The 16,820-nt window shown below is 36.9% G+C and overlaps 1 protein-coding gene and 1 pseudogene across 1 annotated transcript; both read left to right on the forward strand.

Moving 5' to 3' along the window:
• Positions 1–606: 606 nt before the first annotated feature.
• Positions 607–1,407, forward strand: LOC106828916 (olfactory receptor 56A4-like). Its single transcript, XM_044753389.2, has one exon. It carries the CDS (start codon positions 607–609, stop codon positions 1,405–1,407), a length of 801 nt encoding a protein of 266 aa, XP_044609324.1.
• An 8,729-nt stretch (positions 1,408–10,136) lies between these two features.
• LOC123278962 (olfactory receptor 52E5-like) lies at positions 10,137–11,082 on the forward strand (annotated as a pseudogene).
• The last annotated feature ends 5,738 nt before the right edge of the window (positions 11,083–16,820 follow it).

Below are 16,820 nucleotides of genomic sequence, written 5' to 3' on the forward strand. Positions count from 1 at the left end.
TAACCTGAAACTAACCATTCTTTCCACTTCTAGCTTCATCGATTAGTTATGCTTTTTTTGAACCTTATAAATGCCACCTTAGTAATTAAATTGCCTATAAATAATTTTGTTAATTCTTATACTGCAAGGAATGACATTATCCATAATTTCTGAAATTACTATATGATTCTCATATTCTTTGTGGCTTCTTTTCTATTCTTTCCTTAGCAGCAATTTAGAGAAAAGTAAAGGATTGAAGCAATATTTCCCAATTACTACTTGAGTAATATAAATTGTTTCTGTTCATTTTACTTCTTCACAGCAGGTATTTATTCAAGATAAAGAAAGAGTGTACCAGTTAAAAACTTTGGTTCTGGGATCAGACAGACTGGGTTTTAAATCCTAAATTGGCCTTTTAATATCTGTAAGACTCTAAAACAATTATTCAGTCTCTTTGAACTTCATCACTAAAATGTGGATAATAATTTTCCCTTTTATCCAACTTGTTAGTATTGGTACATACTATAAATATGTTACAGTCTCCGAATTCTTCCTCATCTGCTTCCCTAACTACAAAAGTTGGCAGCACGGCTGTCCCTGTCCCTCAGCCTCCTCTTCCTTCTGGCCATGGGAGCCAACACCACCCTTCTGATCACCATCTGGCTGGAGGCCTCTCTGCACGAGCCCATGTACTACCTGCTCAGCCTCCTCTCTCTCCTGGACATGGTGCTCTGCCTCACTGTCATCCCCAAGGTCCTGGCCATCTTCTGGTTTGACCTCAGGTCCATCAGCTTCTCAGTCTGCTTCCTCCAGATGTTCATCATAAACAGTTTCTTGACCATGGAGTCCTATATGTTCATGGTCACGGCCTACGAACACTATTCAGCCATCTGTCGCCCATTACAATATCCATCCATCATCTCTGACCAATTTGTGGCTCGGGCTGTCATCTTTGTTGTGGCCCGCAATCACCTCTTTTTTCTTCCTGTTCCAATTCTTTCTGCCAGGCTCAGATACTGTGCAGAGAACATCATCAAGAACTGCATCTGCACTAACCTGTCTGTGTCCAAACTCTCCTGTGATGACATCACCTTCAATCAGCTCTACCAGTTTGTGGTAGGCTGGACCACACTGGGCTCTGACCTCATCCTTATTGTTCTCTCCTACTCCTTTATCCTGAAAGCTGTGCTAAGGATCAAGGCTAAGGGTGCTGTGGCCAAGGCCCTGAGCACATGTGGTTCCCACTTCATCCTCATCCTCTTCTTCAGCACAGTCCTGCTGGTTCTGGTCATCACTAACAAGAGAATTCTCCCTGATGTCCCCATCCTGCTCAACATCCTGCACCACCTCATCCCCCCAGCTCTGAACCCCATTGTTTATGGTGTGATAACCAAGGAGATCAAGCAGGGAATCCAGAAGCTACTGTGAAGATTGTAAGAGGTAAAAAGGATCAGTTCCACCTTTGTAGTTGTTAATAAAAGTCAGGAATTATTTTTACATTGGAAATGAAATTTCACTATTTAATCCTGGAATGACTTCTGATTCTCCTTTTTCTTCATACCTCGGACAACAATGAAAACATTCTTCTGTGAATCCTTCTTTTTTATTGCTTCAAAGGAAGCACCCCTTTCCTAGATTCTGTGGTCACTTGGGAAATTTCCCTAACCAAATCCTTGACTGAAGGTCTTGCCAAGCCTTAGTCAAATGGAGCTGGATTAGAGTGGGAGTGTTTGACCACTAAAGAAACAAGCTTTATACTTAAAAGATCTACCTGTTCCCTGGTTTGCAAAAGATATAGCTGTCGCTCTTGTCTCCTGTTTTAGTCATGGCTTTTGTGGTGTGAATGGTTGATTGGGCTGAAGTACAGATGCTTACCACAGAACTTTGGCTCTTGGGGTTGAACGCTTTACCTTGAACATCCCTGACACTTTTCTTTGACACCTGTGGCACATGTGCCATCTGCTGGCTCCTCAGATCCTCCTAGATCCTGTTTAGATTTTTCAGTCTATGCAACCTCTCTGGGTACAGCATTTCCTATTCATCCTTTTGGCTAAGATTCTTTCGTCAGTTTTGTTGTGGGGTTTTTTTTTTTTTTTTGTAATGGAGAATAACAACTCTTTAGGGTTTTTATGTGTGTGGGGGCGAGTTTGAAGTATTGTATGTTCTTTTCTTCATTATCTTCAACTTCATGACTTTATAATCTTCACTTTATCCCATATACTTGCCTATAAGGAACTTAGAACTTTCAATCAAATTTCAGACACGACCCCTATCCCACTCTGACCTTCCCTCCTAGGCACAGATCAGCTGTCCTATTCATTCCTTCTATTAGCCTGTTTGCTTCAGCTTCCATCCTGATACAGCTGTGGCTGATACAGCCGTGTACAGTTTTCCAGGCATGGAAGCTCTAGGGTTTGATTTTCACAGATTAGTGTGCTCCATTATTTTGCAATCCCCTTCTGAATGATGCCACACATTAATCCAGTATTTCCAAGCAATATTGGACAGTAGCAAACTTTCTCTTTTGAGGAAGAAAATTTTCAACGCCATCGTTTTTCCAAGCATCATTTGAATAACTTTCCCAGTTAGACCTCCCTACTTTCTTTTATATTGAAACTTTGTTTGCTGAATGACTTGTATTCAAATTTAATATTTCTACAGTATTTTTTCCTTGTGTATCATTTTATTTTTTTCACTTTTAGTGAGATATAATTGACACATAACATTCTATTAGTTCAAGGTGTACAATGTAATGATTTTGTATATGTGTGTATTGCAAAATGATTACTACAACACATTTCATTAACATCCATCAACTCACATAGCTACAATTTTTGTCCTTGAGATGAGAGCTTATTTTTTGGAGAATGTTTTTCTTTGACACCTTGCTGTCCTGTGCCTTTGGGAGGTATAAATGCCTCTGCATGCATGCATTTTTTAAATGCTGGGTTTTAAAACAGTTTTGTTTATGATCTATTACGTCACATTTCATAACATTGGTTTCATCAAGATATCAAGAGATTGAGTTGGCTAAGTTCTCTTTTTCTTTCATCCCTTCTATTCTCTCCTTTACATGGAGTTACTATCCATTCAAGGTATCCATTGAATACCTATTTACCTACACATTTGCACTGAGAAGATTTTTATTGGCCCTAGATGAAGAAACTGATGCTCAGAGAATTAAAATGATTCCCAAGGTCAGAGCAATTGAGCCAGGATAAATCCATGTCACTTGGGTTCTTGAAGCCTGAACTCTTTCCACAAGACTATTGGTCCCAACCTTGCTGTGCAACAGGATAACCTGGTGAGTTACAAAACCACCCTTAAGTTACATCCCAAGCTTCTCATATCCCCAGCCCAATCTGGGTGTCTGGCACTTAGTAGGTACATTATAAATAGTAATTTGATGCTCATAAATTTATGGCAGGTAGGAAGCAATCTATGATGTTTGAATCATAGAATGATCATACACTTATAATCAAGTCTCAATATGGTTGTTGAAAGGAGATATGTCATTACTCTATGTATTACTACAACTTTTTAAAATCACTTTACTACTTTTATTATGTATTTATTTTATTTAAAAATTTTTCCAGTTTCATTGAGATATAATTGACATATAACATTGTATTAGTTTAAAGTATACAGCATAATGATTTGATATACATATATGGTGAAACGATTACCACAATAAATTTAGTTGACTTCCCTCACTTCATATAGTTACAATTTTTTTCTTGTAAGGACAAATTTTAAGATCTGCTGTCTTAGCAACCTTGAAATACACAATACAATATTGTTAGCTATAATTACCATGCTGTATATTACATCCCCAGAACTTATCATATAACTGGAAGTTTGTAGCTTTTGACCACCTTCGCCCATTTCTGCCACCTCCTAGCCTCCGACTCTGGCAAGAACCAATCTGTTTTCTGTATCTGTGAGTTCAGTTTTTTTAGGTTCCATATGTAAATGAGATCATGCAGTATTTGCCTTTCTCTGTCTGACATATTTCACTTAGCATAATGCTCTCAAGGTCCATCTATGTTGTCACAAATGGCAGAAAGTCCTTCTTTCTCATGGCTGAATAATGTTCCATTGCATATATATACCACATCTTCTCTATCCATTCACTCACTGATGTATACTTAAGTTGGTTCCACGTCTCACTATTGTCAACAATGCTGCCATGAACAAGGGAGTGCAAATATCTCATTGGTATCCTGTTTTCATTTCCTTTGCATATATACCCAGAAGTGGAATTGCTGGATCATATGATAGTTCTATTTTTAAATTTTTGAAAGATCTCCATACCATTTTCTATAGTGGCTGAACCAATTGACATTCCCACCAACAGTGCACAGGTATTCTCTTTTCTTCATATCTTTTCCAATACTTGTTATCTCTTGTCTTCTTGATGATAATCATTCTAAAAGGCTTAAGTTAATATCTCATTGTGGTTTTGATTTGTATTTCCTGATGATTAATAATGTTAAGCATCTTTTCATGTATCTATTGGCCATTTGTCTTCTTTGGAAAAATGTCTATTCAAGTTCTCTACCTATTTTATAATTGGATTGTTTGTTTTTTCTGTTATTAAGTTGCATGATTTTTTATGTATATTTTGGATATTAACCTCTTATCAGATATATGATTTGCAAATATTTTCTCTGATTCTGCGGCTTGCCTTTTCTTTTTGTTAATGTTTTTCTTTGCCATGCAGAAGCTTTCTGGCTAAATGTATCCCACTTGTTTATTATTGCTTTTGTTGTCTTCACTTTTCGTGTCAAATCCAAAAAATCATTGCCAAAACCAATACCAAGGAGCTTACCTCTCATGTTTCCTCCTAGGAGTTTTATGGTTTCAGCCCTTACATTCAAGTCATTAATCTATTTTGAGTTGATTTTTGTTTATGGTGTAATACAGGGGTCTAGTCTCATTTGTTTGCACATGGCTGTCCAGCTTTCCCAACATCATTTATTGAAAAGGCTACATCATATCTGTGTAATATATCTGATGTAGGTAGATAGATAGATAGATAGATAGACAGACAGACAGATAGATAGAGCCTCAGATGAGATTAGAGTCTTGGCCAATAACTGATTTCAATCTGGGGAGACCCTGAAGCAGAAAACCAAACTATTCCAGGCCTGGACTTCTGACCTACAGAGCTAAGCTTCCAACTGAAACAACTAAAACACAAATCAGAAAATTAAACCCAAAGAAAGTAGAAGACAAGAAATAATACAAAGAAAGCAGAGCATGTTAAAACAGAACAAATATGTATAATAGAAAATAGCAAATCCAAAAGTTTTGTTTTGAAAATTAATAATAAAAAGGATAATCTTTTAGCAAAAATGAAAGAAAACACAAATTTAAATTATCTAGAATTTTAAAAACACTATTGAAATTAAAGATACTTTAAAAGATAGTAAAACTACAGTATGACAATTAATTTGACAATGATACAATATAAAAATTACTTGCCAAACACAACTTTCCAAAAATGACAGAGAAAATATAGCAAAAATTTGCCTTGCTCCATATCTGTTAAAGATGATGAAATTATAATCAAAAACGTTTCCAGAGAGAAGATTCTTGGCCCAGGTACCCACGTGATGAAAGCTTCTAAGAAAGCTTCTAAGAAAGAATATTTGAGTGAGAAATTCACTAGACTTTCAGTTTTTTCTCTGGCATTGATTAGCTATGACCCCATTCTCTCTCTTGAGTTTTCTGAGTCTCATTTTCTATTAAATAAAATAGTAAGTAGTTTCTATTCTTGATACCCCAGAGTCCATTGCAGGGACTTGTCAAAATTATGAAATGATTTATAAAAGTGAGAATTTATCTCATTTTATTCTATTCTGACCACTATTGTGTTGCTCGCATAAAGTGACCTTTTCTGAAGCCATCTTGATCAGTACAAAGCCCACATACAATCTCTCTCTCTCTCTTTCACACGCACACACACACACAATCCAAATGGAGTTGAATTGCTAACTATATTCTTGTACAGTTTTTCATCATCACATGGGGAACCATAATATATTGAACACCACCTCCAGAGGAACAATAAATTAGAATACTCATTGTCACTTTTTGTTTTGTAGTTTTTCCTCTTCATTCTTCCATCCATATGTACAATGCAGATGGCATATATCAAACACATCATACGCTGATGACTCCCAAATTTATGTAATCAACCATGTCCTTTTCCTGAGGTTCAAGCATATATGTATAATTGTCTACTTAACATATCCACTAGATGTTAATTCTCTTTGGTAAATATCTAGGTGTGGAGTTGTTGAATAATAGTAAAGATGTATTGTGAACTTCATAAGAAATATGCCAAAGAGTTTTTCGAAGTAGTTGTACATTTCACATATGTACTTGCAATGCATGAGAGTTTCAGTTATTCCACATGTTCTTCAATAAATTCTAATGGGAATCACTTCCTCTTTCACCATTCAAAGAGTATTAAATGGAATCACTTTGGGATATTAATTTTCATTTCCCTGATGACTAATGGTGCGGAAAACCTTTTCATCTGCTATTGAACATTTGTTTATCTTCTATTAGAAGTGTCTCTTCAGTCTTTTTCCCTTTTTTAATTGGTTTGTTGCTATTCTTATTGTTAACTTTTAATTCTATTTAATTTTATTCTCATCACACTTGTCATTATTTGGGATAATTCTTTTTAAAGATTGGCACCTGAGCTAACACCTGTTGCCAGTGTTCCTTTTTTTTTCCTTCTTCCTGAAGCCCCCTAGTATGTAGTTGCATATTCTAGATATAGGTCCATCTGGTTGAGCTGGGATAATTTAGTTGTGTTTTGCATGCTTATTGTCTTTCTTCCTAATGTAGAATGTAAGCATTATGAATAAAAGAACAGTATTTTTAATCATCACCATATACTTTAGTTATGCCCATATCTAACACCACCTACAAAGTAAATGATAAATGTTAAATATTTGAAACATTTATGTATCAGAAAAACTTAAAGGACCCAAGACATCCAGCCTTTCCAGTAGAACAGCATTGTGTTCTTCTAAGAACTAAATTTTACCTGTCTAATTAAACGGATGTCTTGTTATCATAACTTAAGTATATGCTGCAAACTCATTTCAATTATTTTAATATTTAATTTTTTATTTAATATTTTAGTTGTAAAAATGTTATTTCTTAGAATCTGAATGTTCACATTTGTATATTTAAAGGCTATAATAGACCTATAGAAAAAGTATTTTGATTTTGTTCACTCTACTCCTTTGAAATATGTTTAACATCCAGAAAATTCAATTTTGCTTTCATCCATTAACAATTTCTACTATTTGAGAACTTTCCTGCTGCACTATAGATTTTCATTTCTAAGACTTTGCTAAATGTCTCTTAGCCGGGAAAGTGAGTACTCCAAATGGAAATGAGTGTCAGAGTGATGTCACCACGGCTGTAGTTTTTAAGTAGCATAGCAGAAAATACATAAGAAAACTGCATTTATCACCAAGTGCACGTTCTGGGGGCTGTAACATGAGGGGCATGACTGGAAACAGCAGGCTGTGCTGACAGACATCCCAAGAAAGCTAAATTTCTTGGAGATTTCATCAATCTCTAGAGCTGTTAACAAAAGAGTTTATACAAAGTTATCAACACTGCAAGACTCAAAAGGAGTAGCTCTGCTGCTTTGTGCTAATTGCTGTGTTAAGCATTAGACATTGATCACTTGGGCTGAGATCCCTGTCTGTGAAGTATTAGCATGCTTCAAGCCAATCTAAAAGGATGCAACTAGGTTATTGTTTCAAAATATTGGGCCTACTAAAAAGTGGGTCTTGGCACATAGTCCCCATTTTTGCTAGCTGAATATTTTCATCAGGGGCAACTCTCATGTTCACTAAGTATTTGTATGAGAATAAGATTCTCAATATTTCACTTCAGAACATAGCTAAACGAGCAGAATCCACATCAGCATACCTGCATTAAATGGAGTGCTTCTTTAGCACAAAGAAAATATACTCTCAGTACCCGAGCGTAGGCTGATATGTGATCTGTTGTTCTTTTTCTTGTGTTTATGTGATTACCCAATTCTTCCCCAACTGTGTGACTTTATTTTTGTAGCTAGGTGCAATTAAATAACACTCAAGTCCTACTTTGCTGATGGTTGTTATACCCCATTTAGAGGTCTTCAAATATCCCTCTTCTAAACATGGAATTCATTGGATTATTTAATCTCAAATGACAATATTATTTCCCCTTTTCAAATGCTGTGCTTTTATGAGAGTAGAACCTATAAAAGAGATTTCTTAAAGTGAATTTGGGGTTGATTTCCTACTAAAAGTAAGAAAATAAAAGCAACAATGTGTTCATAGATAGCAAATAAACACTGAAAAAAAGGGAAGTGAAATGAACAAATTTGCCTTGGACAATCTTTAATGATCATCTAAAAGTTTTAAATTTCAATGTGATTAAATTTTACTTTCACAAATAAAACAAAGCATTTATGCCTTTAAGAGTTATATTGTCTTTAATGTAAATTGATTTTAGGACTCTGTATGTCAATGAGAAGTAAACTCCTGCTTCTGACGTGGAAACCTTAGGAGAGAGAATCTAATGAGAAGCAAATTCCCATCCATGGTGGCAGGAGAGCAGGAAGAGCACATAAGGAGTTTAACACTTCTGTCATCTTATGTTCTGCTTATCCAGATGACACTTAGGGTCTGAGTGTGACTTCTCAGATTTTCCACTGATACCTGAACTGCTGGAATTGAGGGAAAACAGCCAAGCCATGATCTAAGAGTAAACATAAGCATAATTTGTGAATAATGACCACTATCTCAAGAAAGAACATTTACACATTGAAATCAAGGGAGGAATTTAGAGGACGTGAGTAATATGGGTAGTTGACATCACTACACTTTTCTTTGTACTGTGTGGGCCCAATAAAACCAGGCTCTTTTAAAAGCACAATGTTGAGTCCTTATTTAGATCTCAGCCTAGAATGGTAGCTTAGAAAGGAAAGGAATATAACAGGTGTGCTAGACAGAATAATGCACACCCTAAAATATGTCCATGCCCTAGTCTCATAGACCATATCCAACCTGCATATTTTGTTTGAACTGCTTAATATTTTATAATAAATTTTAACACCACTGGACAGGCAAGAGTGTAAACAAGTAGAGAGTATTCATAACTCCCTGTATAACACATTTGTGAGACATTCTTTTCCCTGAAGACATTTGATTTGTCATCTCTGAGATAGGCTCCTTTCTCTACCTCTTACTTCTTTATTTCCCTGAGGATCCTTTGAGAAGATACAGAGATTCATTCACTGCTGTGATATGCATCCCAGTATAGCTCTCTAGAGGTTGTAAATATTTTGAACATGGAAAAGAACAAAATGATATTGTCTTAATCACAGTAGAGATCCTGTGGTTCCTAAAGTCATGTGCATAGAATTTTTAGTGCTTTATAAACTCCTTGATGCCAAAAGTACTAGTCTTCAAGAACAATGGGAGCTTCACTAATATTCTGCCTGATGATAATCTCTACTTGATTCAATAGGAACTTTATATTCACATATTTCAGAACTGATGTCAACACCTACACTCTTCAACTAAAATAAACAAACTCTCTCTTGCTATATTCCACATCTCAGTGAATAGCCCCAATATTCACCCATTTCCCCAAGATAGAATCCTAAAAGTTAATCATTACTTATTACTCCATTTCAGCCCTCAGATCACATCAGTCTTCTCTGCCAATTCAGTTTATATGCCATCACTTCACCATCTCCATTACCACTTGTTTAAATCAGGCTAGCATCATCTCTCACTCAGCTTACTTCAAACTCTAACCTGCCCCTTCAATACATTCTTCATTGTGACATTACAAAAGTTCCTATAAAATGTAAGCACATATTACACCATTCCTGGGACTGTAGCAGAGCATCAAGTTTGGGATGTATCTTGGTCAGAAAAACAAGATATCAAGAAGGTGGTGTGTTCTGCATTTGGGAGCTCTTAAAATCTTTTATCACTTTCCATCCCAGGGACTTCTGCTGAGTTTTAAGGCAGAGAATTGATGCCATGTCTCTCCATGACCTGAAAGAATGGCATGAATGAGATTGGAGTCTTAACACAGTGTGAAAAAATTGGCCAGAAATCATGAAGATATCCCATCACAACAGCAATCAATTCCATGCTTCCTCCCTTGTCTTTCTTGGGATTCCAGGCCTGGAAAATTTTCACATCTTGATTGGTTTCCCCTTTTGTGCTGTATATCTGATTGCCCTCCTGGGGGACATTATAATCCTCTTTATAATTCAGTCCAAGCCTAGTCTCCACCGTCCCATGTTTTACTTCCTGGGAATATTGGCCTGTTTTGATCTAAGCCTGTCCATTGGCACTATCCCCAAGATGCTGGGCATTGTCTGGCTCAATGTCAAGAAAATACTGTTAGGTTCCTGCCTTGCACAAATGTTTATGATTCATCTGTGCACAGGCCAGAGTCTGGGGTCCTGAAAGTCATGGCCTTTGACTGCTATGCTGCCATCTGCAATCCCCTAAAATATACCATGATCCTCATTGACAAGGTGGTGGCCATTCTAGGTACAGTCATTATAGTGAAATCTTTTATCATTGTTGTCTCTTTTGTGTTTCTCATCTTGCTTTTGTCATCTGTGGTGCCTATATCATCCCTCACACCTGCTGTGAGCATATGGGCATTGGCCGTCTTTCCTATGCCAGTATCAGGGTCAATTATTTGTTTGGGATGGTTGCCTTTTCTGTAGGATTCATTGACCTCACTGTAATTGCTTTCTCCTATGTGAAGATACTCTACACAGTGCTCCACTTACCATGATGGAATACCTGATTCAAAGCTCTCAATACCTGTGGTTCCCATGTCTATGTCATGTTCATCTTCTACATCCCAACATTTTTCTCTTTTCTGACACACTCGTTTGGTCATAGCATCCCTGGCTATATTCATATATTTCTGGCCAATCTCTCTATGCTCGTTCCACCTGCACTCAGCCCTATTATCCATGGGGTCAAGGCAAAGCAGATCTGGGAACAAGTCCTAAGAATTATTAACCCTAAAGATATTTGATCCTCAACTGCCCCAATCATGATACTATATGTGACATTATGATACATATATAAATATACATATGTTTGTATGTATATATATACATACATACATACATATGTGTGTTTGTGTGTGTATTTGTGTTTAGATTCAGCTAGAAGGAGAAACCAAGGTCCAATGAAGAGCTTCTAGTCTAAACACTCTCAGACACTATTGCATTACACCTGTGCTTTAGCCCTACTGACTTTCTGAACCAACCTGAAAAAAACTGTACTAGAGACATCAGTCATTATCTTCCTGCCCTCACCACATGTCCATAGTCATTGCTCCACTATACAGCTTTGTTTTGTGTACATGATTCAACCTTACTTTGCACAAGTGACTAAAGTTCCCAAAGGTGACCATAGGTTGGCTTGATTTAATAAGCTTTGTTGTGTTATTAAATTTCTATGAGACCATTTTGAATTTGAAATCTAAGAGAATTAATTAATCAGTTCACTAAGGAAGCTGAAAAATTAAATGGAAACTTTACTGCCAGAAGATGAATCGTGTGCACTAGTTATGTTCTGTGTTATTTATATATATAAAAATTTCTGTTGAAGTAGCTTAAGGAGTTGTATGCAACTGTCTAAAAGAAAATAACTAGAAAGATAACCTCATTTCCTCAGCAAGTCATATCTAAAATTAAGATTATTCTCTTTAGCCTGGCCTCTGGTGTTTCTGGGGTACTCTCTAGTGATTCTCATATCTCAATAGCCATAGAGATAAATTTTGACCAATGAGATCTCAGTAATATCTCAGGTATCTCTCCAGCATATACGCAGGGATCTTATGCAACATAATCTGCTTCTAGCATGATCTTTAAAGCAATGACCACGAGAATGAATCAGGACAGAACTGTGGTAGAAGACAGATCCAAATGGTGATCAAAAGAACTGGAAAAATATTGCCATAACTTCTATCCATCATTATTTCAAAACTACTTCTCTAGGCTTTAATCCCCTGACATTTCGGTCCTGCCCAAAGTCTAGCATACTTCCACAGGCAGAGGACACTCCTGGGCAGAGTTCCAGGTGTGTGCAATAGAAATATGTTGATGCATAATGAAAGCACAGAAAGGACAAGGACAGGGCACAGACGACATCTGCTACAGCCTACGCCTATACTGGTCAGAACTTCTCATTTTCTATGTTAGTGTTAGCTCTGTCCTGTCACTAGTTCTTCAAGATATTAGCCTGCCACAATGACTAAAGAAGGATTTAAAATAGGAAGAGATATTCCTGTCACTGCAGTTGGTCCAGAGGCTGCAAAAGGTGTTCTTCCCCTCCCTCCTTTACCCACCCATTCTAGATTTTGCTCACACGCAATCAGCACTTTCAGAAGTCGCTACTTCCAGCTGCCTTGTGGTTCATTGCCTCCCCTTTCTTGACACACGCTCCGAGGTGGGCATTAATGTGAACCACTAAGATCTGCATGCTTTGTGCCAAATCTCAAGGGAGTATTCAAGTATTTCTTCCCCAGACCTCTTTGTCTCTGATTTTCAAGTCTTGCTAATTCTCTCTTTGTGCGAAGTTGATGGCCAGATGCACTGCTCAGAACTGTCTCAGTCTTTGTTTCTCCCATAACTAAGGCTGTAATGTGGCAACCGTGCATTTTTAATTTTCACATAGTAAGCTGATTAATTCATTACTTAGGAAGAGCTTTTTCCTCTCCCTTTTAGCTGGTCATAGAGATTCTCCTTGACACCATAAATGTGAGAAGAAGGAAAAACATTCATGCAAATGAAGTAGGCAAAAATGAGGTCTGGGACAACTGATTATGTAACTTGTACCCTCTGTAGTTGCTCTAGGCAACTCCAAAAATACTATTCTCTTGTTAAGATGGGTTGCTTCTACGCCTGTACGACCTTCTTATGTCTTGATTCAGATGATTGGAGCTGTGTTTTGAATGGTGGCTGGTGCTCTGCTTCATTCTTTACTGCAGACTTCACGGATTTATGCTTAGACTCACAATTTATCAGAGAAAATTATCCAGTTTCTTTATCTACTATTAATACCAGGAGTAGCATTGTATCTCCCAAATCCTATAGTTTGAGAAGCAGGGCTGCCTGAAATTCAGCTTAAACTTGTGGCAGAGTTCTATCTTGATCTTGGTCCCAAACAAACCTGTCAGCCTTCCTTGTCACCTAGTGAATGGATCAAACTAGAATTCTTAAGGGTATTATATGCTGTTTCCAAAATCCAAAGAAGCTCCTTTCTTAGTGGCAGGAGGTGCAAGGAAGAATATTTTGTCCTTTAACATGGGGATGATGTCTGAACATGCTCCAAACCATTGGAAATGTAAAAACGTCCTTAATGTGACAAACTCCTGAATCTTTGTGATATTTATATTCCACCCTGCCATGTGCACGTGTTCTGTGAGAGAATCCGGGGCACTTGACACTTTCTGTTTAACCACTCTGATTACTGTACGGAGTGTCAAAGTGCTCTAAGTTCTTTCAGTCTATATTGTGACAAAGAGCAAAAAAGTTAATATAGCCTAGAGAAAGTTCTTGAATGTGCACTGGTGCTCACTTCAGTTGACAAAAATCATTCACTGTAATTCTTCACATTAACTAAAACAATTTTGGGAAACCAAATAAAGTCCAATTAACCCTACCAGATATTAATACATTTCACAAAGCAATTGTAACAAAAACATTGTAGAACTGATTCAAAAATGATCAGATACACCAACTTAGATAATGATTTGGACAACAACAGATTTTTGTGTATGAAAATGTACAGGATGTCTTAGTTGACAAAACAAATCAGTACTGTAAATATCCATGATTTAGTAAATTGTGGTGATAAAATGGGCTCCCCATTTTCAGAAAATAAAGTTGGCTGCATATTTTAGAATATCCATAGATATAATATCCAAAATATTTAACAACTACTATAGCATACACACTAACTGATCAGAGTAAATCAGTAGCTTCCTAATTAAAGGCATCTGCCTGCCAAAAATTTAACCATTTTAATTGCTTATCTTAAATAGTTAGGAGACATCAGGGCAATGATGGGGATAGTCACCCACAGATATCAGAACAGCAGCTTTTTATCAACTTCAATATCTTAATGACTAAAATGACTATACCAGAGTAACCAAATGAATATCAGCCCCACGATATACAACATAAACCATAAATAAAGACATAAAAATAAAAGATAAGATTCAAGAGCTCATATAAAATACAGGATAATTACTTTGTGACCTTGAGGTGGGGAAAGAGTTCTTGAACAAAAGTCCAACAGTAGAAACTATTAGGAGAGATCTGCCTGGAGCTGTCTACATAAAAGTTGCAGATTTCTATTTAACGAAAACATTATTTTCAAAAATAGCCAAATGTGTAACAGATTGGAAGAGGATATTAACAATGTCTAAAATAGAATTAAATGTTCTAAAACTTAAATTTGAAAATATACAAGGCTCTGATGTGAGTCATCAAGAAAAAAGAAGAGCAAGAATGGATAAAAAGTATAAGTAGGTAACTCAGAGAAAGGAAAACCAGAATGAATAAAAAGTTTATTTAAGAAACATTCAGCAATCAGGAAAACTAAATTAAAACAATGAGGACTATTTTCAACCAGTATATCTGTAAAAAAAAAAAAAAAAAAAAAAAAAAAAAGCTGTATAATATCTAATGCTGCTGTGCATATAAGAAATCAAGAAACTTAATGTAATTCTGTTAGGAGTGCATAGGTATCCTAGAGAAATCTAGTGTAGTTAGTGAAAAGTAAGTTTGTACTCTGTGATTCAGTAATCCTGCTCCTAGGCAAATACCATAGAGAAACGTTCACACATCCATTTTAAAAAATGACAAATGACAGTATTCTTTCTAATGTATTAACAGAAAGATCCCAAACTAAATGTTGCCTGTATTAATAAAAAATTATATACATACAATAGAATACTATTCAGAGTTAAAAGAATAAATTAGATTTAGATGTTGTACCTTGGATAGATTTTTTTTTAGAGAGTGCTTAAGGAACAAGATGAGATTTATAATATAATACACTATATAAAAATTACTGTATGATTTCACCCATATGTGAAAGATAAACAAACACATAGATATGGCTAACAGAATGGTGGTTACCAGAGGGGAAAGGAACAGGAGATGGGTAAAAGGGGTAAAGGGGCAATATGTATGATGACAGATGGGAACTAGACTTTTGGTGGTAAACACAATGCAGTCTATACAGAAGCTGAAATATAATGATGTACATCTGAAATTTACACAATGATATAAACCAATGAGATCCAATAAAACAATAAAAACTAAAAAAAAATACTCTTCAATACTGAGAAAAACTCTTTCTTATGGATAACCTAGAGATGAATAAACATATTGACAGAGGTGATGTCAGCATCATGATAGAGAGTTGTTTCCTTTGTCTCTCCCCTCCAAATTACAACCAATCAGGCATTCATTGACCAACGCAAATCCCTCCACAGCACAACAGGATGCATAAGAGAGCCATGCATCTAGTCATCTGAAGGTGGGTGGCCTGGACCCCAAGAAGGCAGTGGAGCATCCTTTTCCACCTCCTCAGGTGGCAACAATCCAGTGGGTCACATGACCATGAGGGGAGGCCACAGGAACAGAAAAAAACAGTCCCTTCTCCCCCCTAAGTTGTGGCAGATGGAACCTGTGACAAGAGGCTTCAGGAACCACAGCAGAACCAGTGACACAGCCCCCAGTGGTGGCACCCCTACACCAACTCAACCTGCAGTGGGGGCTGCATACAAGTCCCTAAGTCCCCAGGCCTCTGGCAGTGACAGGGTCATCCATGAGCCCAGCACCATTGGCAGCTATGCTACTAGCACCCCCAGACAACCTAGGAGCAGTAACACATGAGGTAACAGCATCTGCCTATGGAGAGCTCAGAGAGAGTCAGTGGAGGAACACAAGACCCAGGTGACCCCATAAGCAGCAGAAGTGTTTGCAGCCTGGTGATATCTGAGACTGCAGCAATATCATAAGCAGCAAAGCACCAGCAAACTCAGATGCACAAGGCAGCACAAGGAGGGTGCTGACAATGCCTCTAACAGAGGCAGTGGAAGTTGGAAAGCATAGGCTCTCAAATACAACCAGAAGCAGACCAGAACCGAGTAACCAAAGCTATACCCAAATAAGAGAAGGTGATTACTACCACACATGCACTGGCAGAAGATCAGTTCTTCAAACACTGTGAAGAACCAAAGTAACATGGCAGAACAGAATGAGAATGATGACAATCCTCAAGAAACAAGACTTGAAGTCACAGAACATTACAATCTAACTGACAGAGAATTCAAAAGATCTGTCATAAAGAAACTCAATGAGTTACAAGAAAACTCAGAAAGACAGTTCAACGAGCTCAGGAATAAAATTAATGAACAGAAGGAGTACATCATCGAAGAGACTGAAACTCTAAAAAAAAAAAAATCCCAGAAATTCGGGAGATGAAGAGCAAGATTAATGAGATGAAAAATAAAGTAGAAAGCATTGAAAATAGAGTAGACCATATAGAGGAGAACATTAGCGAGCCAGAAGATAGAAACCTAGAAAGGATTCAGGTGGAGGAGAGAGAACTAAGATTTTTTAAAAATTAAGAAATTCCTTGAGAAATCTCCCACTCAATTAGGAAAAACAACATAAAGATTATAGGTGTCCTAGAAGGAGAAACACGAAGCAAAGGAACAGAGACTTTTTCAAGCAAATAATAGTGGAG

This window comes from Equus asinus, chromosome 20 (assembly GCF_041296235.1).
Source record: "Equus asinus isolate D_3611 breed Donkey chromosome 20, EquAss-T2T_v2, whole genome shotgun sequence".
NCBI classification, from domain to species: Eukaryota; Metazoa; Chordata; class Mammalia; order Perissodactyla; family Equidae; genus Equus; species Equus asinus.